The sequence below is a fragment of the Lathyrus oleraceus genome, chromosome 3 (genome assembly GCF_024323335.1).
Source record: "Lathyrus oleraceus cultivar Zhongwan6 chromosome 3, CAAS_Psat_ZW6_1.0, whole genome shotgun sequence".
In the NCBI taxonomy this organism is placed as follows: Eukaryota; Viridiplantae; Streptophyta; class Magnoliopsida; order Fabales; family Fabaceae; genus Lathyrus; species Lathyrus oleraceus.
This window is the reverse complement of record NC_066581.1, coordinates 130,716,455-130,740,644: the sequence shown is the minus strand read 5'-3', so window position 1 is coordinate 130,740,644 and position 24,190 is coordinate 130,716,455. Positions and strand designations below refer to the sequence as shown.

Here is a 24,190-nt window from a genome sequence, read left to right as displayed (position 1 = left end):
AGCAAGATCAAGTGGATGTTGTCTTGATCAAGGCTGAGAAGCAAGATCAAGATTGGGTTTCTGACAAGTCTGTGTAATTCTGTTTTATGTTGGTCTGTAATTTAAAGTGTTGCTTTGGCAACATTTTTGACAAAAAGGGGGAGTAACACCTGTGGTGCCCCAGGACAACAGATTATTTGCTATGTGCTTAAACAGATATTGAAGATCCTCTAATCCAGAGGTTGTGCTGCAGCTTGATGATCAATGAGTGTGAGTGTGTTGATGTGTGCATTCTCTATGTGTGCTGCTGTTAGAAGTTTTTATTTAACTTCTATGTGTGTTGAGTGTGTTGCTGCTCTGAGTGTATTAGCTAGGTTAATTTCCCTGCTAGATGTGTGTTTTTCTGCTGCTGTGAACTCTGTTGTGATGCCAAGTTGTTTTAGCCAAAAATGCGCCAAAGGGGGAGTTTGTAGATGTTTGATTGGCTGCATTTTATGGTAAAACACTAACTGGACTATAATGTATTGACTGATGTCATGACATGCTTTGGAAATGTTTGATTCGCTGAATTTTGTGTTAAAACATCTAACTGTACTCTGATGTCTTGACTGATGTCATGACATACTTGAGTAGTATGCTGCAGGTTTAGCTAATACAGGATTTACTGAATGTCAAACTAAATGTTGTGACATTCATCCCTGTCAGCAGATACTGAGATATAGAATAGTTGGTTGTATGATATAACTCAGTATTTATTTCAGTCTATTTATCAAGGGAATAACAGACCTGGCATAAGGCCTACTGTCTAAATGTCAAACTGGAGTATGACATTCATCAGTGACAGCACATACTGAATAATAGGCAGGTTGGTTTTTCTGCTTCAGTTCAGTATCTATTCCAGTCTGTTCTTCAGGAGGATAACAAACCTGACATAAGGCCCATTGTGAAAATGTCAAACTGGATGTCTTGACATTTATTACTGTAAGTTGTTACTGAAGTATAAACTGGTTGGTCTTTTACAGTACAACATTTAGCACAGTCTGTTTTCAGGAAAATAACAGACTTAGCATATGGTATATGTTCTGGGCGTCAAACTGAATGTTGTGACATTCATTCCTGACAGCATATGCTAAAGTGTAGGATGGTTAGTTGTTCTGTTTCAGTATTTTTCTCAGGCTATTTTTCAGGAATCCAACAGCTGAGCTAAAATCCAGGAAACTAACAACTGAGCTACATTTAATGAACCTAACAAATAGCCTATTTGTTAGCACCCTAATATGTGGAAATTAGGTTAACTTGCTTAACCTTAATTTTAGGAAATACAAGTACAAGGCCCAAGTGCTGCAATATAAATGGATGGCAATCCTTCTTTCAGGACTCAGGGGTTTTAGGCGTGAAGATTTTATTGTTCCATCATACTTCACTAATGTATTTTTGTGTGTGTTTTGTATTAGGTGTAACTTGTGAGCCAAGCAATTATCACCTAGATGATTTCATTGGACTTGGGTGTTCATTGAGTTGTAAGTGTTGTGTCACTCTAAGCTTTTAAGCGTGAGTGCTGTGTATCTTGATTAAAGCTGTTAAGCACAATCAAGAGTTGTTTGAAGTATAACTTCACCATTAAATTTAATCTAATTAAAGGTTGTAATCACTGAGGTGATTGAGGGGGAGTGAGTAGGAACTCTGGTCTTAGTTTAAGATTGAAATTGCATTGGGTAGGTATTAAGTGATAAGATTAAACAGGTGGTTTAAGGCCTGAATTAATACTGCTAATAGTGGATTTCCTCCCTGGCTTGGTAGCCCCCAGACGTAGGTGTGTGTGACACCGAACTGGGTAAATAATTCCGTGTGTTATTTCATGCACTTACATTTACCTGCTGTTTACATTCCTGTTTGCACAGAATCGGATGTTATAACATCCTGTGTGACATCGATAGCCTGTTAACTAGAATTTCAATAATCCTAAAAGAAACACATGTGATAATACAAAACATTATAGGTCACTTTGGACCAAAGCCATTGAAATGTGAAAAGTCCAACTTCAAGTGCCCATAACTTTATCATCAAAAATCCAAATGATTCAAAATTGAAGTCCAAATTGATTTTCTTGAAAAGATCTACAACGTTTATGTTGAAAGGTTTGTCATTTGAGGCTTGCATCATTGTAACAGAAGGGCTTGAAGTTGGTCCATTTTGGCAAAATTCACATACACATGTTTTGCACCTTGGACTTCATGATCAGTTTTCAATAATTTCCCAACTCCAAATGGATTTTTGTTCAACATAACATTTGTTCCTCATGTCAAGACCTTTCCAACCATTACCCACATGACCATGTTTCTATTTGGCAAAGTGCATTTTCGAAGAGATGAAGATTTATATTCATTTATGCATAACATGTTGAAACTTCATGCACAAGCTTACACATTCAAATTTGCATGTCCAAATTCACTTGGCTAATGTTTAGCTTGCATTTGCAATTGCACTTGGGCCTCACATGCGCCTGTACAACCTCATGCATGGAGGCCCTCGTTCCACATGCACACGAATTTTCCATGGCTTGCATCATCATTTGCTATAAATACAGATGCTTGGCTTCATTCATTTCCAACCTTAAGGCGCTTAAATTGCTGCAGAACTGAATCCCCACCCTTCACTCAAAGGAATTTTTCTTTTGACTCTCAATTTTTTCAGTTCAATTTTCAATTTCCTTGGTTGATTATTGAGCTTTAATTCCTTAGCCTAGCTCCTTTGCCATCTCAAGAACACACTACATCAAAGAATTGGAAGAGATCTTGCCTTGTAAAGCTGCACTTCAAAGGTTGTTGTTCAAACTTTTTTGATTCGAGACTTCTTGGATCTTGCTCATTTCTGGTGTTTGTTGGTTCCTCTGAAGTCCTCATGTGAGAGGTAATTGATCTGTGTATTTAATTTCATGAATTGATCAAGTTCAGTTTGAACACCATGAATTTCTAGCTCAGATTTCACCTTCCATGAGAGTCTAGAGTAGAAACCAATGGCACAGGGGTGATGTACATCACCCCAGCTTTCCAATGATATGAGGGTCGTCCATTTTGGTCAAGTTTTCAAAACCTGCAAATTCCACCGGAACTGTGAAGCTCACAAGAGAAGACGGTGGTTTCCACCACCATCCCCACATGGCTGAGTTCCCAGCCCTTGGATGCTTTGACTCCGATCTGATCTGGACCATGCAATGTTATGACTTTTATTAATGCCCTGTGTTTCTCATTTGACTTTGGATCATCATACGCGCGCGCCTCACATCCCTCAGATTGGACACGTCAATTAATGAATGTGATCCAACGCGCCAGGATTTTTCTAATTTCTGATTTTCTATTCTATTTTCTTTTATTTCATTTTATTTCAAAAATTTATGACTCTTTCATTTTAAATCCAAAAAATATGGGACCAATTACATTATTTCCCTTTTTAATTCTACTTTCTGAAAATGATTTTTAATATTTTTTATGAGTTTATTTAGTATTTTTTGTGAATTTTCTCTTTTCTGGTTATTTTTAATTCATTTAAAATAGTTTCCAATATTCAAAAAATGCAAAAATATTTTCCTAACATCTTTGAATGATGATGGATCTATGAAAAATATTCTCATCAATTTCTTAATTGATTTGAGATTTATTTGAGATTTTAGTTCAATTATGTTATATTTTCTTCATTTTTGTTTAAAATTATTTTCTGATTTCTAAAAATGATGAAATTTTTTGTCAAACCTTGTTTGACCATGTTGAACTTAGGATGATCCAATTGGACTTTTCCAAGTTGATTTGAATTGGATTTGAAGTTTGACCTTTATTTGTTTATTTTAATTCAAGTATTATTTTAATTCTCAAAAATACCAAAAATATTTTATTTGTTTCTTGACTTCTAAGCTTCATCTTGCTTATGTTTACCATTGATTGAAGTTGATTCCATTTACGTTTGGTCAATGTATTTTGCTTATGTCATTTGACTTTCAATTATGTACATTTCCATTTCTTCTTCTTCTTCTTTTTTCTTTTTGATCAATGAGTTAATGATTGGCGGTTAGCCTTGTCATATGAGGGGCTTAACCTTCTTTGATTCAAATCTAATTCATCTTGATCAAAGATCAAGTGAAGGGCTTTGCATTAGAGATAGGTTGCTTCTTGGTCAAGCAAAAAACCTAAATCCATACAAGATCATTCTTCTTTTTCTTTTGGCATGGCAAGTTGTAGGAGCTTGGCTTGCTAGTCATGGTCTCTAACTTGTGTTTGTTGCCTATAGTTTTATTGACCGGCATCAGATAGGTGTGACTACTACATTACTCCACTTACGATTGCTTAACATAACGCTAAATTGCTTTATGGCACACTAACACTAACTGCTAATGACTAACTTTTAATTCAAGCATTTAATTCTTGCAATTTACTTTTATGCAATTTAATTTATTGCATATTAATTCATTTGCTTTTGCCTTTTGCTCACTTGAGCTCATGTTTATGTTAATGCAATTTGCCTTTTGCTCACTTGAGCACATTATTGTGTATATACTATTGTGCTTGTTTTGTTTTGTTTGTGTGAACCCAATGCAAATGGAGAAAGGACTTAGATTTTAGGACCTTACCTATGCTAATGGAGTTTGAAGAGCAACTAGGCCTCATGCCTTTAGAATGCTATAAATTGTCAAAGAGCAACTAGGCCTCATGCCTTTAGAATGCTTAATCTTGAAGATGAATCAAAAGGACCTAATTCTAAACTCCCACTTGTCCATTCTTTCTATTGCTTTGTGGAACTTTTTGATTTGTGTGTTCTTGTGTGCTAGGAATCCCAAACTTGAGCCAAGTAGAAGAACCATTGTCACGAGCATCCAAAGTGAGAGATACAAAAGCCAATTGGAAGATTCCTAGGAGCTTGATTGATATTTCCTTGATTGCTTGAGTTATTTGCTTATTGCTTTCTAATTCCAAAAGAAAGGGAACAACTTGGATCATCACTATGATCTCAAGAAGGGAACTCCAATGTGGTTTTATTTCTCTTCCTGCATCTTTGCATGTTTAGGACCTAGCCATTCTCTTATTCTCTCCACTCTAACCCAAGCCAAACTTTTGTGCAAACATTACATTGTTTTCAAAATTAGAAACCTAAGCACTATGCTTTTGATTTTCCAAATCATTTTCATAATACTTATTTTGAATTGAATCCTAAGTCAACTTTGACCTTACTTTGTGAATACTTTTCATTTGTAATACAACTCACTCAATTGTTTTTGTGGTTCCAATGACCACTTTTGCCAAAGCTTTTCATAAACATTAGCTATTAGGTTTGAGTTATCCTAGTGGTTGATATAATACTCACCTATATCCTTAGTGATGGACTATAAGTCTTCCATGCTTATTATAGGGTTAACCCCTCACTAGCATGTTGAAGCTCTTCTCACATGGTGGATTTGTGGTTTTAGGTTGAGTTTTCTCCCTTTGATAACAAAAGACCTTAAGGATTTTGACCAATCAATTCACCAACTTTTTTTTGAGATTTTTCCCCGAACTACGAGGTTTTGATCCTACCTTTTTAAGAAGGTACGTACGCAATGGGTTTATCCATTCAAACACAAAATTGTAAATAACTTGTATATTCTCTTCTCATCTCCCCAATCATGTTTGCACAAATACTTTTTTCACAAATACCAACCTACCATACAACACTTGTAAAAAGGGCTCCCTTAGAGTACTAAGGATGTTTTGGGTGCTTAAAACCTTCCCATTGCATAACCAACCCCCTTACCCAGATCTCTGACATTTTTATTAGTTTTTGATTTGATAAAACTTCTCGGTTTTTGTTCGCTTTCTAACCTTTCCTTTGGATAAATAGAAGTGCGGTGGCGACTCGAATTGTATGATTTACTTTTGATTTAGTCAATAAATCTAAAGGTAACGAATACCCCGCTACAGAAAAGTGGCGACTCTGCTGGGGAGGATTTGCCTAGTGGGTTTTGCCTACTTTTTACCTTTGTTGTATTGTGTGCTTATATTATTTGTGACATATTTTTTATGCAAATTTGGGATGACTGTATTGTTTGTAATGTATGAATTGCTTGATATATCAATTGTTTGTGTGCTTGGTGGTCTCTCGTGAGATGAGTTTTATACCCGAACTTGAGTGCACTTATGATAGGATAATGGCATAGTCTTGTTGACTTGTGTGGAGTTATTCCTTAGCAAGTTGACTTGCAAGCCCATTCACTTGGTGGAGGTTATGTTGGGATCAATAATGTCACACGAGTAATCGTGGTTAGGCATTACTCTTTCCAATATATGCCTTAGAAGCCAAGGACCTTAGATTACCTAGCCCATCTTGGCCTACCTTTAGGACGTAGTGCGAAGGTCGTTCAAATGTAAGATTTGATACGATTGTTACGCGATACTACACTCATAAGAGTCTCTCTTGAGAATATCTTTGGAATACGAGTAGTTGTTTATCCGATAATATCCGAAAGATGGGATGATGACTATGGGAACCTCTTGTAGAACATGATTGTCAAGTTTAACCATAGTACATTCCCTTTGGGGTGGTTCTTAACCGAGACTCCATGCTCGTGACTTGCAACAAACCCTTGATTCATGGTTGATCCGTTCTTGTATATCCTTAATATCAATGGAACTTGGGTGTTGATAAGGTGTAAACCATAATCCACCAAAATGGATGATTGATATTAAGGATGACTTGATCCATCCCATGACCTTTGTGTGGTGTGATTTGCTTGATCCTTGAGTGTGATTGTTGCATCCTTGCATTCATGCATTCATACACATCCATATCATCAACAATGAGAAAATTTTCAAGGAACTTAAGAGGTCTATTTGCAAATTTTCAGACATGGATAAGCAAAGAAGGAATACAAAGAAGTACAGTTTCAGACAACCCGACTTGAAAGAGTTAAGGAGTTTGACATCCTATGTATTAGATCCCTTGGAGTTCAAGGCTCGTCATGGGAAGCTTCTATCTATTCTTGCTACTCAGGTGGATGAAGGTCTGATGAGTGTGTTGGTGCAATTCTATGATCCCTTGTACCGTTGCTTCACATTTCCAGATTTCCAGCTTTTGCCTACGCTTGAGGAGTATGCCCATCTTGTGGGTATACCTATTCTAGATCAGTTGTCGTTCAGTGGCTTGGAGAGAGTTCCTATTTCTCAAGAGATTGCTGATTTGTTGCATATAGATGAATCTATTATTGCTGATCGTTAGCTTTCCCAAATTTGGGATGAGAGTTACTCTTTCATTTGATAAATCAATAGGAGATTGCATGTCTCCTTTACATGCTGCCCATTCTCTTTTTAGATCACCCCAATGTTTAGGTCCATCTGCACTTTCTTCATTGTAACTGTACTCTACAATGCACCAATATATGAAGGTTTTAATGCAAATATTGAACTAATGAAAATATTTATACAAAATTTGAAGAAAAAAACAATAAGAGAGATTATTTTATTATACCAAGTTCATCCAAAGCACTTGTTGATGTCGAATATAATAGAATGGTTATTGATATCAGTAGAATTGAAATCGGAAAATGGTTTTGGCTATGCATGTTACAGAATATTCAAAGATTAATAATTATGGTTCTATGTGTTATGAAACTTTTTTTTTTAGATATAAAGAGTAATAGGGGTATTCTAACCCTTCTTAGAAGAGAGAATCCCTGTTAAAATAAAATGAGGGAAGAGAGAATCAAAACCATATGATTCTGGAAATATTTGATACACACCTTGCTTTTTATAAATTGTAACTTCCAAACATAGGAGACTATATATCATAATGTTGGTGCATAATGCTGGCGGATTTGGTCAAGAAGAATTAATTAGTTATTTGAATTTCTCTTTCTAAGAGTAGACATAACCACATTTTTTATACATGACCAATATTTTTAGTTGATACGAAAATAACCATAATTTCAAAATATTTATCAATATAATTATTTTAAAAAAAAATAACCAATGTGTCATTTGCTATGTCGCATCTATTGTTTAAGTTGTACTCAAGCGGCATTAGGAGTGGCGTATGTAACACCCCGATAAAAATAAGATAATTATTTAATTTAAGTTAATATTATATTTATTAATTTAATTAAGTAATTAGAATTATTGGATTATTATTATTATTATTATTGGAATAATAATTATTGGAAAGTATATAAGTGGGAAATAAGAAAAGAGTTTCATTTTTGGTAAAGAGGGTTTTTACGTGAAAAGCAGAGAAGCGGCTGAAAAGGGAGAAAGGGCAAAGAGGAAGAGCAAGAGAGCAAGGGTTGAAGAACGGAAAAGATTGGAGCTTAAGGATTGCCGGATTAACTCAGGTAAGGGGGGTTCATCATCGTTTAATGGGTATTATGGGATAACATGTAATGGGTAGTGATAAATCATTGATTTGACTCTAATTGGAATGATGCATGATGAAATTGTGAACTTTTGGATGAACGAAATTTGGATTATAATTGAAGGAAATTCGTAGGAATTAGATGTAATAATGTTAGAATTTGTGAAATTGAATAGGGTATGAGTTGTGTTAGATGATATGAACGAATGTTGTGTAAGAATTGGACTGTGGAAGGTTGGATCTGAGGAATCTCGTAGCAGAGAAAACCCATAGCAGATCTGGAAAATTGGTTTCTGGTCATACGCGTATGGCACTAGGCAATACGTGTATGAAATGGTCTGGTACGCGTATGGCACTAGGCAATACGCGTATGGATGAGGAAGATGATGATTTTAACGTAGTTTTGTCTCTGTTGGTACGCGTATGAGGATGTGGTACGCGTAGCATACGCGTATGAGGCAGACAATACGCGTATGGGATTGGCTGAGAAATGGGCCATACGCGTATGGGACTAGGCAATACGCGTATGGGCAGAATTGGGATTTTTCTGTGCTGTTGTTGTGCAGTTTTGGTTGTTCAAGTTGAGTAATGTAATTTAGCTGATGTATGATATAGTAGGGATCGTTTCCCGCTGTTTTGAGCAGTATAGGTATTAGTAGAGTGTGCTAATACTGTGATTAATTATTTGACATGATATGATGTTTTGATACATGTGTTGATGATGTATGATGGTATGCATAATGCTGTGAATGTATATGTTATGTATGCAATTGTGAATGGACTGTTTATGGCTTAGAGTGTGAGCATATGTCCATTGTGGATTATTGTTGATGATTTTGCATTGCTAGGTGATTTAGCATGCATATTATGGCCTTTATGGTGGTAGCTAATTCCCATGGTGAGGAATTAGTGAGTTAGTCATTATGGACTGTTGTTGATGTTTGCATGCTAGGTGAATTAGCGTGCATAGCATGGCCCTTGGGGTGGTAGCTAATTCCCATGGTGAGGAATTAGTGAGTGAGTCACTAGGTCTCAAATGAGTGGGACTAGTGGGCTTGGTAGCCGTATCTGGATTTGATCGGTGAGGTTGAACTATATGTTCACGAATAGTCGGTACCGCATGCATGGAGTCTCATTGCATAATGTATGTATTGTGTATAATATGAATGGATGTGTTCCAATATTATACGTGTGTTTTGATGTTTGTGTTGAGTATGATTATGAGTATGAGTTGATGTGGCCGTTACTGAATGTGTGATATGATTAGGGTGAATGAACGTGTTAAATTACTAGCATTACATGATATTTTATAATGCTTATTACATCGATTGAGGAACTCACCCTTACAACTATTTTTCAGGTAACGAACAGTGATTGAGTAGAAGCTAGTGCTTGGAGTCTAGTGTAGTCTCCTTAGTGGGTCATGCTCTGATAGATGTAACATCGGGACGGGATGTTTTACCTTGTTGAATAATTTTACATGTATTGTGTTACATGTTTTGCATGATTGAGTTGTTCTCTATCCGCTGCGTATTGTGCAATGCTTTATGTTTTGATATAATAAAAGAGCATGACAGTTAATTTTGGTGAATGGTGTGAAGAGATTGTGTGACACCCTTAATTGCATATTTACTCTGATTTACATTGTTGTTTTAATTAAATATTTGGGGTATTTTAGAAGGGTGTTACAGCGTATGCATGCATTGATCAAATTGTACTCTTTTATTTTTTACATGCATGCGTCAATTGCAGTGACGTATGTTCCTACATTTTACATGCATGCTTCAATTATAATGATGTATACTCCTACATTTTACATACTTAGGTTTGATATCTCTTTCATAGAGTAACATGTTGTTAGAGTTTATCTGTTTATAACGATTTTATGATTAATGTTTAGTTATGTGATAGATCTAGTCATTTGAAAATTCTCTCTCACTATTATTGTTGTATGAACTCTTATTGTTAGATTGATTATTCAATTCATCAAATTCAATTTGTGTTATATTTAAAAATTGAATTATGATAATTATTGAATTTCTTGTTTAAAAACCTTCATCTTTCTCGGATGTTATGATTACTGATAATATGAGTTAATTGTGATATCAATTTAATCGTATGTGTTATAAAATCTCCGCTATATTTCACTTCCATTTGTAATCTATTTCCATGATATCAACAACTGGCCTAAGAGTGTGTAATGTAACACCCTAATTTCCCGACTCAACATTTAGTAAAATAATTCAATTTTAACTCAACACTTAGAGTGTCACGCATGTTTCACCAAACATAAAAACCAAAAAATATAATCATATGAATTAAGTAGTGAAAACAATAAAATTTGACATATAACATCTCAACAACAAATGAATAACAAAGTGGTTCAACAACTCCAATATGAATAAGACATGTAACAGCAAAATATAGAATATCACTTTCCAGTGATACATATATAGCGACTCCAGTAAAGACCCAAATGATAAATAACTAAATAGGACTCAATACCATCCTCTAGCTTAAGTATCTACTTCTCTACGTGATTGTTTGTACTCCAAAGGAGCACATACACCACAAATAAAAAAACAAGAGTGATAATGCACTCAAATATATTAATGGTGCGAAATATAGCAAGGGTAACATATTCATCACAATCATCAATCACACGCTTACTCATAACAATAAACAATCATAGTTATTAGTCGATCACACATGCGTGTATGTAAATGTACCCACTACTCAACTCTATGTTACTGATTTTCATCCATACTCGCTTCGGTCCCCTTTCTGAACCATTGGTAACCATAATCATCATTGATTCCCACTATTGAATCAACAATGCTTCACTGATCCTATTACTAAAAATCAGTTACTCGTTTCCAGTCTCCACTTCTGAAGCAGAGCTCACCACTGAACCGAAGTCCGTACACCATGATGCGTGAGCTCAATAACAACATGCAAATATGTTCATTCACAACCGGCCCCACATCTGACCATGTACAACACCAATAAGTTCATCACCTCAACACAACAAATATGATATGTAAATATATTCAACAATACATAATCATACAATTATATCAATATTCCAAATGTTATTCAATTCATCATAACATTTTTATCATAATAACTAAACTCGTCAAACACATCAAAACAACAACAAAACATCAGCCTCACACGAAAGCAACATAAAAAACTGACATGACCGCTCAGAACCGGCCACTGATGCTCGTGGCGGGCTGCCTGTCACTAGGATAAAGATCGTCACTCAACCTGTCATCTCTCTCCTCATAAATCCATCATCAAAGTGGCAACCGACAAGATTAATTATAGGTGCTTATGTATCTAGCAAGATTGATTTGCGATCGGGTAATCATCAGATTCACATGAAACCAGAAGATATTTCAAAGACTACATTCAAAATGAGGTATGGTCCTTATGAGTATTCAAATGATGCCGTTTGGAGTGTCTAATGCACATGGAGTATTCATGAAGTACATGAATATAACATTCCATCCATTTTTATATCAGTTTGTGGTTGTGTTCATCAATGACATTTTGATATATTCTAGTCAGGTGAAGAACATATAGAGCATATGAGATTTGTGTTGCAGACCTTGAAAGAGAAGAAGATGTATGCAAACTTATCCAAATGCGAGTTCTGGTTGCGAGAAGTGATTTCCTTGGTCGCGTGACTTCTAGTGATGGTATTGTTGTTGAGCCATCGAAGATAGATGCGATGTTGCAGTGGGAGACTCTAAAGTCGGTTACGGAGATTAGAAGCTTTCTTGGTTCGGTTGGTTACTGCATGAATTTTATTGAAGGTTTTTCGAAGTTAGCATTGCTTTTGACTCAATGGATCCGAAAGGGTCAAGCATACGTTTGGGATGTGCATTAGGAAGAGAGTTTTCAAGAACTCAAGATGAAGTTGGCGTCTGCTCCAGTTTTGATCTTGTCCAATCCAAGTGAGTCTTTTGTTGTGTATTGTGATGCTTCTAAGATGGACCTTGGTGGTGTGTTAATGCAGAATGGTCAGGTTGTGGAGTATGCTTCTAGACAGTTGAGGGTTCATGAAAGAAATTATCCTACGCATGATCTAGAGTTGGCAGTCGTAGTGTTTGTGTTGAAGATTTGGAGACATTATTTGTTTGGCTCTAGATATGAGATGTTTAGTGATCACAAGAGTTTGAAGTACTTGTTCGATCAGAAGGAGTTGAATATGATGCAGAGGAGATAACTCGAGTTTCTGAAGGATTGTGATTTTGGCTTGAGTTACCATCCTGGTAAAACCAATGTCATAGCTGGTGCATTGAGTGGGAAGACGTTACATATGTCGATGTTTATGGTTCGAAAGTTAGAATTGATCGAGTAATTCATAAATATGAGTTTGGTGTGCGAAGAAACTTCTAACAATGTGAAGTTGGGAATGTTGAATATGACCAGTGGTATCCTTAAAAAGATCGGAGAATGTTAGAAGGTCGATTTGGGATTGATTAACCGGCTAGTGCTAATCAACTAGAGTAAAGGAGACGATTTCAAAATTGACGACAATGGTGTGATTCAACCCATCCACCAAAAATCCCACAAAAGGATACATATCACATAAAAGTCCCACCATTTTACCCTTAATTATGTTTTTACCCTCAAAACTCTATTCTCTCTTATTTCTTTTATTCTTTTATTTTAATTTAGTTTCTCCTCATTTAAATTAAATAAAAATATTACTAAAGTGCTAATTCAACCCATCCATAAAAAATCTCACAAAAACATAGATATCACATGATTACTCACATAATCACATATTGACTCGAATAATTAAAATAAATTAATTTAAATGAACCGGGGTATTAGATGTAATTTGCGCATCTATGGGTAAAACACTAATTTTATAAAAGGAAATATTTTTGAAAATGATTATAAGAAAATCGTCTTTTCAACCCCTCCCTTCAAGACCATTCGATCTCCATATCCTCCACGGAAAAATATTGTCTTTTTTTACTGAGGTGATACGTGAAAAATACATTAATTATTGTATATGTGAAGTACTTCTTAGACATACAAAAAATCATGAATACAATTGGGAGTTTCCACCAACGAAAACATATCATTAATACAATTAATAAATTCAAAATATATGAATACTCAAATTAATTATAAAAAATAAAAGAATAAATACAATATGAATGAATACATCAATAGTAGTGAGGTACATTTTGTGCCATTATTGAATCATAAAGTCCAATCTCTCGCTGATTCAGAATCTGCACTGGCCTTGCATTCTTTTTTGCATACTGTGGCAATTAAATCGAACACAATAATGATTAATTGAAGTTTAACATTTTATAAAATTATTAATCATACTTAAATATATAATTAAAACTAATAAATATCATTATTAGTTCATTACTTACATATTTAAGTACGGAATTCTTGAGTAACATGACTTGTCCTTTTGAAACAGTTCTTATCTAATGAAAAAAAACATATTCAAATTAAAAATAATCATATGATATGATTAATAATTTAATGATCAATAAGAATGAAATATTTATGAAAAGAAAAAAATAGCGTTACTATACCTTGGTATTAATGGTCCAAATGATACCTTCAGTGCATGGAGGTGTAGTGAGTGATCCCATGTATCTGTAATACATATTTGAATCCTTGAATATTTTTGATGGATCAATAACACCTATGCTTGTTTCTTCATCTTCATCAGGAACTTCAACTATATATTTTTCTAGCTGAAATATATTTAAAAATATAATATTATACATATAAAATGATAGAAGACAAACAGATAATAAACTAAACTGCGATATATTTTACCTTAGACAAAAATGGATCAGGTAAACCATATTTATATAAAATACCAACAACAGCTGTCTTGTTCGTTCCATCTTGTTGAGGGCTAACGTGAACCATATGTAACTCTAATTCATACCTAAAAATCAATTAAGACCAAAGATAGGGTTTGTCATGAAATAATGCATAAAAGGACGAAAAAAGGATTTAGAGGAAGGAAAATCAACCTCCTGCCATTAATGGTATGTTCAGATGGCCAGTGCCAATGGCTTTGTTGAAGAAAATATTCATTTCCATTGATGTTTATCGAGCCGGCATCTCCTTTCCAAGTGACCTGTAACCATTGCATAATCAAATATAAATTATTTTTACAATTACATTCAAGTTATTTTTACGATCGTAAAATCAATAATACACTTACCACAACATCGTGACCCCGGTTCAATACAGTAGCATTTTGAGGTTTGTAGAAACTCGTTAGCTTTCCCAAATTTGGGATGAGAGTTACTCTTTCATTTGATAAATCAATAGGAGATTGCATGTCTCCTTTACATGCTGCCCATTCTCTTTTTAGATCACCCCAATGTTTAGGTCCATCTGCACTTTCTTCATTGTAACTGTACTCTACAATGCACAAATATATGAAGGTTTTAATGCAAATATTGAACTAATGAAAATATTTATACAAAATTTGAAGAAAAAAACAATAAGAGAGATTATTTTATTATACCAAGTTCATCCAAAGCACTTGTTGATGTCGAATATAATAGAATGGTTATTGATATCAGTAGAATTGAAATAGGAAAATGGTTTTGGCTATGCATGTTACAGAATATTCAAAGATTAATAATTATGGTTCTATGTGTTATGAAACTTTTTTTTAGATATAAAGAGTAATAGGGGTATTCTAACCCTTCTTAGAAGAGAGAATCCCTGTTAAAATAAAATGAGGGAAGAGAGAATCAAAACCATATGATTCTGGAAATATTTGATACACACCTTGCTTTTTATAAATTGTAACTTCCAAACATAGAATTAATTAGTTATTTGATATTCTATTTCTAAGAGTATACATAACCACATTTTTTATACATGACCAATATTTTTAGTTAATTCTAAAATAACCATAATTTCAAAATAGTTATCAATATAATTTTTTTTTTTATTTTAAAATAACCAATGTGTCATTTGCTATGTCGCATCTATTGTTCAAGTTGTATTCAAGCGTCATTAGGAGCGGCGTATGCATGCATTGATAAAATTGTACTCTTTTATTTTTTACATGCATGCGTCAATTGCAGTGACGTATGTTCCTACATTTTACATGCATGCTTCAATTATAATGACGTATACTCCTACATTTTACATGCATGCGTCAATTATAATGACGTATACTCCTACATTTTACATGCATGCGCCAATTGTATTGACGCATGTTCTTACATTTTATATGCGTGCATCAATTACATTCACACATGCTTTTACATCTTACATTTGGGGCCTGTGCTGCAGCACATGTTGCACATGCACGGGGTCGGCCCTGCATCTTACATGAAACATGTTAGTTTGATAAATAAATCAAAAACATGATTACTTTAATATATAATTTGAAAAAGTTGGTTATTCCAAAAAAAAATCTTAATGGAATGATTTTATTTGGGTTAGTAGATAATTATGTCAATAGAATTTTTATTTTCAATAAAAATATATTAATCATCAAAGATATATACAAAAATAAGAAAGAAAGGAGAAAACATTTCAAATCAAAGATTAAAAGTAAAAAATCCATATATATTTTATTGTTTTTTTATAAAAATTAAAATAATGTAAAAATTATAATATAAATATCCAAAACATTAAAACTTTCTATCCATTAATATGAGAGCATAATTAGGGATGTTATGATTTTTCTATAATGATTCAAAAGTATTTTGAATTTATTAATATTGTACTGTAAGCAATTATATCTTTTTATATGTTCTAAATTAAGTCAATATTTCGAAATAGAGAAACCATTTGTACGAAAGGAAAGTATATGTATTTTGATTCTTATCAATCTTAGTTAGGGAGAAATGAGATTACATGCATTGCCTTGTTTTGATAACGTATCATGAAAACACCTATACAAAAACAATTCTCTTATAAACATTGTATTGGACATTTGTTGTGTTTTTTAATAGAAGGGTAATGGATTTTGCATGAACGGCTGATCCTGTACGGTAGAAAAATATTTAATTATTTGTTATTATTATTTAAACAAATTTTATAGGCATATTATGATGAAGGAAAAATAAATGTATAGTATAAAATACTTGACTACTAAGTCTCGCCTAAGAGACTCGAAGATTAAGTCTCGTCGGAGGGACTCGTCCCAAGTTATGCTCGAGGGGCTCGCTGTAGAACCCCATCAAGAAAATCCCACCTAGGATAAAGCCTTATAATGGGAGTCTTAGAAGATGTGAGCACTACTATTAATCACTATGTCCTTTACCAAGTCCTCGTGCTTTAAAGACTATGTAGTTTTTATTTTTTGAGACCCTAATAAGGAGTACCAAAAAAGGCCTAGCGCCCAAAAGAAGGCTAGAACCCAAAGAAGGACGTGAGCCCCATTTTGTCGCCCATAGGCTAGCATCTGGTGTACCACGGGCTATCACTGGTTACCCACACGCTAGCATATGCTAGCCTTAAAGTGGTCGCCCACTAGCTAGAATCTAGTCTAATAGGCTAACACTTGGTCGCCCACTAGGCAGAAGGCCCCATATTGTACTTAGGTTAAGATACCTAGTCAAAAGAGCAAGTCAAAGGAGGACCACTACCTCCATGATTATAGGAAGAACACGTCTTCCCTTGACCATGTTCCTATTCATGGAACTAGGACATAAATTCCTACTAAGTTTATAACCCTAAGCCTAAGAGAGCCTAATATTTCTCCCCCAAAAAGAGGAGGTGATAGAACTTAAGTTATACAAACTCATTCTTTACACTCCAAAAGAGTATAACGCTTACTAAAGTCACAACACCACGACTAACCATAACCATATGCTTTCTCTCAAGCCTCACCACTCACTTGTAAAGCCTTTCACCTCAAGTGAGCAGGACAATTATACTACCTCAAAACATAATTGTACAAGGCTTCTCTCCATCGTGGGAAAGTCCTAACCACCATATCGTGTTATAAATCTACTAAGGTCTCTGAGTCTCTCTACCATTACATGGACAACACACACACTTGTACTTTTTTACAAGTACATGTATGAAAGTTCACAATGTTGGTGAATCTACTAGAAGCAATCTCTCAAATGTGGATCTATGCGCTTGCAGGTATAAACCTGGAAATCCTGCATATCCATCAAAAGCAATTGGATATTCACTTTTTTATTAAAAGACGCCAATTATATTTATATATTTATATATATATATATATATATATATATATATTATATATATATATATATATATATATATATATATATATATATATATATATATATATATATCATACTTTATTAATATACACAGTTTCTTATTTTATATTGTTGAAAAAAGTATTAGAAACATGTATTGTTAATATATGAAATAAACATATATTTTATATTTTATTAATATACAAAATTACTTATTTTTTTATTTCATTTCAACCTACAAGTACAAATGTTTGACAAATTCTGAATTCGAATTATCTTCATCATTGTTCGAATCATCTTCATCACTATATCTCTGGGGTGGCAAATACTAGTATCCCGCTCCATTTGAACCTTGTGGAAGAATAAATATTGGGTATTGTATACATTTTTTCCTGATATAAATAAAAGGATTAGATAAATAAAATAAATTTGCAGTTACATGATCAGAGATTATGTTAGAAAACCAACCTTGAATCAAATTTTTTTCCTACTCTTACAACCCATCACAAAAATCTTGGGCAAAGTAAATACGCTCTTACCAACCACATATTAAATAAGCCTATTTTTTCCTACTATTGCAATCTATCACAGTGATACTTTTACATATGTACAATCTCATTATGCTCTGATTGGATGTAGAGGGTTTCACAATAATGTTTGAGTTAACAATGTTTGAGTTTCACAACATAGTGCCCTAAATATAAATGAGTGGTGTTCGTGTTCCGATTGGATGTAGATGGTTTCTTGTGGATTGATGTGTTGACAATATCTTGAGCAATGCTACTTTATAAATGGACGAAAACGATATCACTATAATAAATAACGCTTTTCATGATGAAACTTTCACCTCGAACAATAGAAAACCGAGGTATAAAGACAAGGCGCACTATTTTTTATTATTTAAAAAAAACCTAAAAAACCATACATCCCCTCTATTTTTCACAACATGGAGGTGAAAAAACAACTCAGTACAAGTTTAGATTCTCAGCTATCGCAGTTTATAATTTTATTTGTTTATAAGTGTAAACAAAATATTCTAACCCTTCGGTTTTCTATTTAACCGAGACATAAAATAATAATATTTTACTATAAAAACACTCGTTAAATAGATTTTACCCTAATCCTTATTAATATGAAGCTGCACTAAACTCGTAAGCCTCATTTTTTGGGTTGGATTGCTAGACAGAAAAAATCTTCATTGTTCTTCTATCTTGAACAAAATATTTTTTCTGCCCTTACAATTTATCTCACATAATGATGTTGATGTTGTCGTTGGTGTATTTTTTTTAATAATCCTCAGTTAAAGAAGGGAGTTCAACATTTGAAGAGCACTTGGTTGATAGATTGCAAGTCTAGAAAATAATTCTTGCTTCAAGTTACCCAAAGAAAGGAGCTTAACTAACAAAGGATGGACTTATCCAACAAGAAAAAGAGTTTAACCATTGAATAATGAAAGGAATGCAACTAAATATGGATATCAATGGAAATATTCAGTAATAAGAACAAAGATTTCCTGTAAACAATTTATTTTAATATTCTGTGTAAATAATATAATTTCAAAAAAGAAAAAGAAAAGAATTATATACCTCGATTTTCGTCATCACTGAGGTGATAGTTAAAAGGAGAAGATAAAAAACCTCGATTTTATAGTAAAACTGAAGTGTTTAATAATCATATTTTACTATAAAAACACCCGTTAAACAGATTTTACCCTAAGACTAACTTATATGTAGCATCCCCAAAGAGAGAAAATATTCACCACCGTCCATTTGATTATGAGTTGCTACTATAGATCTATGGGATGGATTACAAGTGCAAAAAAAAAATTCTCATTAAGAAACAGATCTCTAGCATCTTGCATGGGATCTGGACGTGGAAAATAAAAAAATTCATTGGAAAACAGATTTTACAATGTATTTTTAATATTCTATGTAAACAACGTAATTTAAAAGAACAGCTTATTCACCTCGGTTTTCTTCGTGACCGAGGGGATAGTTAAGCATTTTTTTTACTATATTCAATGCTCTTAAAAAATATTTTTCATCCATTTAATATTTATCAACACTTAAGAATATGTCATTAGTGATCTGCGTGAAACCTAAGGGACATCCATTATAAAAGTACGTTGAATATTGAAAATCTAACCTATATGGAACATGACGCACTTTAAACATAAAGACATTTGGAAAAGTTCTCTAAGATGATTTGCAAGAGCAGAAAATTCCTTGGGTTTAAGGTTTGTTTTCTTAAATATTTATTTAAGCATAAAATCATATATATGAATATTGATTTTATTTATTTAACCCTTATTTTGTTTTGCTTCAGAATCAAATGCATGCAAAACCTTGGAGATTATATTTGCACCAACGTTTGATCTTCACCCACCTAGGAAATTTGAATTTTATCTATATCTATAGGGAATTTGATTTTTATTTTAATATTTTGTGTAAACAATGTAATATTTTGGGTAAACAATGCAATATTATGAGTAAACAATGTAATATTCTGGGTAAACCATATAATGATTTTTCTTAAATGATCTTACCCCTCGATTTTATTTATAAACCGAAAGGTGGGGTAAGTTAATTTTGAAAATAATAAAAATGAAGTTGTTAGGGCTTGAACCCATGTCCATATAACTTTACCTCTCGATTTTATTTCCACTAAGGTGATAAGTGGCGAGCTTTCATGTCGTCCTTCGTTACCTCTCTTCTTTAGGCGAAATATTGGACCCATTTGTTTTGGCTTTTTTAAATGATTTTTATAGTGTTAAATATTTTAGTGTAAAAAAAATTTACAAAGAAACTTTTCATAAAAACTTTAAATGAAAATTTGGTTTGAATAGTTATTCTTAAAATATTATTTGAAGTATTTAATCATTTTATCGAAACTTTTTTTGGATATCAAATTTTCAAAAAATCACTTAATTTTGAAGTTATTTCAAATAGCTTTTCATAAAAATCATTTTTAAGATACAACTTTTTGAAAAAATTATGACTTTAATTATGTTTTGATCTTCAATAATGTATATTTATGTTATAGCATGAATAATTCAATCTTTTAATTTATAAAAAATAAATTTAAAAAAGCTTGTAATATTTTAAAAAACATTTTTGTAGAATCTATTTTCAAAAATACAAAGAAAAAATCTATTTTTTTAAAGCTAAAACAAACTGGCCCATTATGCATTTCGCGTCCGAGGTAAAAAACGGTTTTTGTAGTATTGTGTATTGAGACAAAACTGGATTTTTTTTCCTCGGTTTTGTAATAAAAGGTCTAATATTATTTATTTTTAAATAAAAATAATCTAAAGTAGAGACATATCCCCTCGGTTACTAAATAAACTGAGGCAACATAAGTAACTTTGTATATTAATAAAACATGAAATATACCCACAATATAGTAATGTTTCCTTTTACAAATTAAACATTGACAAGAGGTAGAACAACCACAAAATAACAATCAAAACGACAATAACAATAACAACAACAACAAAAACAACAACTTAGGTGAGATGGATAGCAAGAGTAGAAAAATGATTTATTAAAGGTGAGTGTTAGAAGAACATCAACATATAAACATGGAATTTTTCTATCTTGATGTCCATCCCAAAGAATGATATTTACAAGTATGGAGCAATTGTATATATGAGTTAGGTTTAGGGAAAAACTTAGTGAACGAATCCTTTTATAGTTAAATCTGGGTAGCATACCCCTAAGTTATTAAGGAAATCGTTGGAATATATTATTTAATAATTAAATAAAAACTAAAATAAAAAGAAAAGCGCCATTTTAAAAGAAATAAAAACAAAACCTGTTGTTGCTGGGATTCAAAACATGTACCCTGAACTAGTTTACCCTTTGGTTTATTATATAGACCATGTATAATTGTTAATGTTTGATGGAAGATGACATTCAGAGACATCATCTTTTCATCATCCATTTGGTGTCTCACCCTAGACAATGTATCTTGTCTTCTCCATCAGTATATCAAAGTTGGCTATTATAACACTTCACAGTTCATAAATTTGAAGCTTTAGACTTGGTGATTCAACACTTAAAAGCCAATCTTGATTAGACTCAACTTGAGATAAATCATATGTGAAGATGTTATGCTCGATTTAGGTGATTGGAGAAGCTATACATAAGCGATTTGACTGGAGCTATTACTCATTAAGATGATGATGCATTCAGAAAGTATTATAGACTATGTGCCATCAAGATATTGTAATTGATCTGCCCTCTAGAACTTTGGTCTTATTGTTTGTCTCATTTATTATCATTTATCATTTATCATTTTCTTAATTGAGTCTCCTCTAAGTTAGATCTTTGCAAATAATCTTATATATGAGTGCAATGATTTTTAAATAGTATTTTTCTTTAAATCATGTTTTTGCATGCATAAATTGAAATGTTTGCTTTTTAGTATAAGAAATATGCTTTAAGTTAATTAGTCGAGCTTTCGAATCAAGAACCATATTAGAGATTCGTTTAAGTCATGTCATTAATAGAATCTCAAAACATATTTAAAATTGCACAAAAAATTGAGATTTTAGGTGTGTGATTTGAATCATACATCCTATGACTCGAATCAAATGAAAAATAGGCTTTCATGAAATTTTGGATGTTGTCATAATTTGACTCGCACTGTTGATGACTCGAATCATAAAACTTTGTTACTCGAATCACACTGTTCATGACTCGAATCATGAAGTGATGAAAACTCCAGGATTTTCCTCTGACTTGCTTGGTTCAAATCATGTTGTTCATAACTTGAATCATGACTTCAGTCTTGAATCAAATCACATTGTTCATGAGTCAAATCCCAGAAATGGGTTTCTCATATGTTTTAGATCTTGATCCAAATTACTTTTCCATTTGACTCAAAGCATAAATGTGCTTATGGCTCGAATCAAACATCATTTTCACTCATTTTTATGAATAATCTCAAGCACATATATAAATCACTTTCCTCTATCCCTCGTCATAATAATAAAGAATGATTATTCGGATGATAATCATAACTGTAAAACCTTTTCTAAAAAACTTGAAAATCCACTTTCAAAAAACATCTTTTCCCATCTATCTTTTGCATCTGAACCATCGTCAAACTCTAGCAATATTAACATCAATTGCTTCCCAATTCTTAGAGAATGTGAGATCTATTGTATAAAAGGTTTATTATTTATTAATGTTTATGAAGTTTTAGAGTTGCAGGTCAAAATTCATATTGTGTGGTGGTGTTGTAGTTAGGCAATCCAACAAGAAAAATAAGTAATTTCTCCAAGTTACTTCGGTAGAGCTGTGTGGAAGCCTACAGATGACATCATAGTTTTTGCGTTCTTTAGACAAATCAATTTTCAAGGGACCGGTATGACAGGGTAAAGGTTGCTGCAAAATAGAGGCTTGACAGAATTATTGATTCTGGAAGAGTTAAGTCGAGATCTGGTAGATCTTGCAAGATCGGCGAAGTAGACACCAAATGCAATAAGAGAGGATCAAGATAATAAGACTAGTTATTTTCAAAATTATCTTATATCAAATGGTTGTGTAATTTATGTAAACAATTTTCATATTATTTTTATTAGAAGATAACAAATTTTTATGGGAAACCATTTAAGAGTGAATTAAGCTCCTACAAGGACGATATAGCTGAACCACTATAAATTCGGTGTACTCTTCTACTTCTTTCTCTCTCTCTCTCTCTCTCTCTCTCTCTCTAGTTTTCTGTATGGTTTGCATACTTAGGTTTGATATCTCTTTCATAGAGTAACATGTTGTTAGAGTTTATCTGTTTATAACGATTTTGTGATTAATTTTTAGTTATGTGATAGATCTAGTCATTTGAAAATTCTCTCTCACTATTATTGATGTATGAACTCTTGTTGTTAGATTGATTATTCAATTAATCAAATTCAATTTGCGTTATATTTAAAATTGAATTATGATAATTATTGAATTTCTTGTTTAAACAACTTCATCTTTCTCGGATGTTATGATTACTGATAATATGAGTTAATTGTAATATCCATTTAATCGTATGTGTTATAAAATCTCCGCTATATTTCACATCCATTTGTAATCTATTTCCATGATATCAACAACTGGCCTCAGAGCGTGTAATGTAACACCCTAATTTCCCGACTCAACATTTAGTAAAATAATTCAATTTTAACTCAACACTTAGAGTGTCACGCATGTTTCACCAAACATAAAAACCAAAAAATATAATCATATGAATTAAGTAGTGAAAACAATAAAATTTGACATATAACATCTCAACAACAAATGAATAACAAAGTGGATCAACAACTCCAATATGAATAAAACATGTAACAACAAAATATAGAATAGCACTTCCCAGTGATACATATCAGAGTGACTCCACTAAAGACCCAAATGATAAATAATTAAATAGGACTAAATATCGTCCTCTATCTTAAGTATCTACTTCTCTACGTGATTGTTTGTACTCCAAAGGAGCACATACACCCCAAATAAAAAACAAGAGTGAGAATGCGCTCAAATATATTAGTAGTGCAAAACATAGCAAGGGTAACATATTCATCACAATCATCAATCACACGCTTATTCACAATAATAAACAATCATAGTGATTAGTCGATCACACATGCATGT

General features: G+C 32.9%; 1 protein-coding gene across 1 annotated transcript; it reads right to left on the bottom strand.

Moving 5' to 3' along the window:
- Positions 1–13,535: 13,535 nt before the first annotated feature.
- On the bottom strand, positions 13,536–15,126 carry LOC127130032 (alpha carbonic anhydrase 7). The gene is made up of 7 exons (XM_051059114.1): positions 14,879–15,126; positions 14,570–14,772; positions 14,376–14,482; positions 14,173–14,287; positions 13,923–14,087; positions 13,755–13,811; positions 13,536–13,634 (listed from the first exon to the last, which is right to left on the bottom strand). Exons 1-7 carry the CDS (start codon positions 14,970–14,972, stop codon positions 13,536–13,538), a joined length of 840 nt encoding a protein of 279 aa, XP_050915071.1. The 5' UTR covers positions 14,973–15,126.
- Between the last annotated feature and the right edge of the window lie 9,064 nt (positions 15,127–24,190).

Excerpts from the sequence above, each read along its gene's own strand:
- LOC127130032 (XM_051059114.1), bottom strand. The coding sequence starts at position 14,972 with ATGCATAGCCAAAACCATTTTCCTATTTCAATTCTACTGATATCAATA. Across the intron at positions 14,483-14,569 it reads ACCGGGGTCACGATGTTGTG|GTCACTTGGAAAGGAGATGC; the intron begins GTAAGTGTATTA and ends CAATGGTTACAG. Across the intron at positions 13,635-13,754 it reads AGAATTCCGTACTTAAATAT|TATGCAAAAAAGAATGCAAG; the intron begins GTAAGTAATGAA and ends TAATTGCCACAG.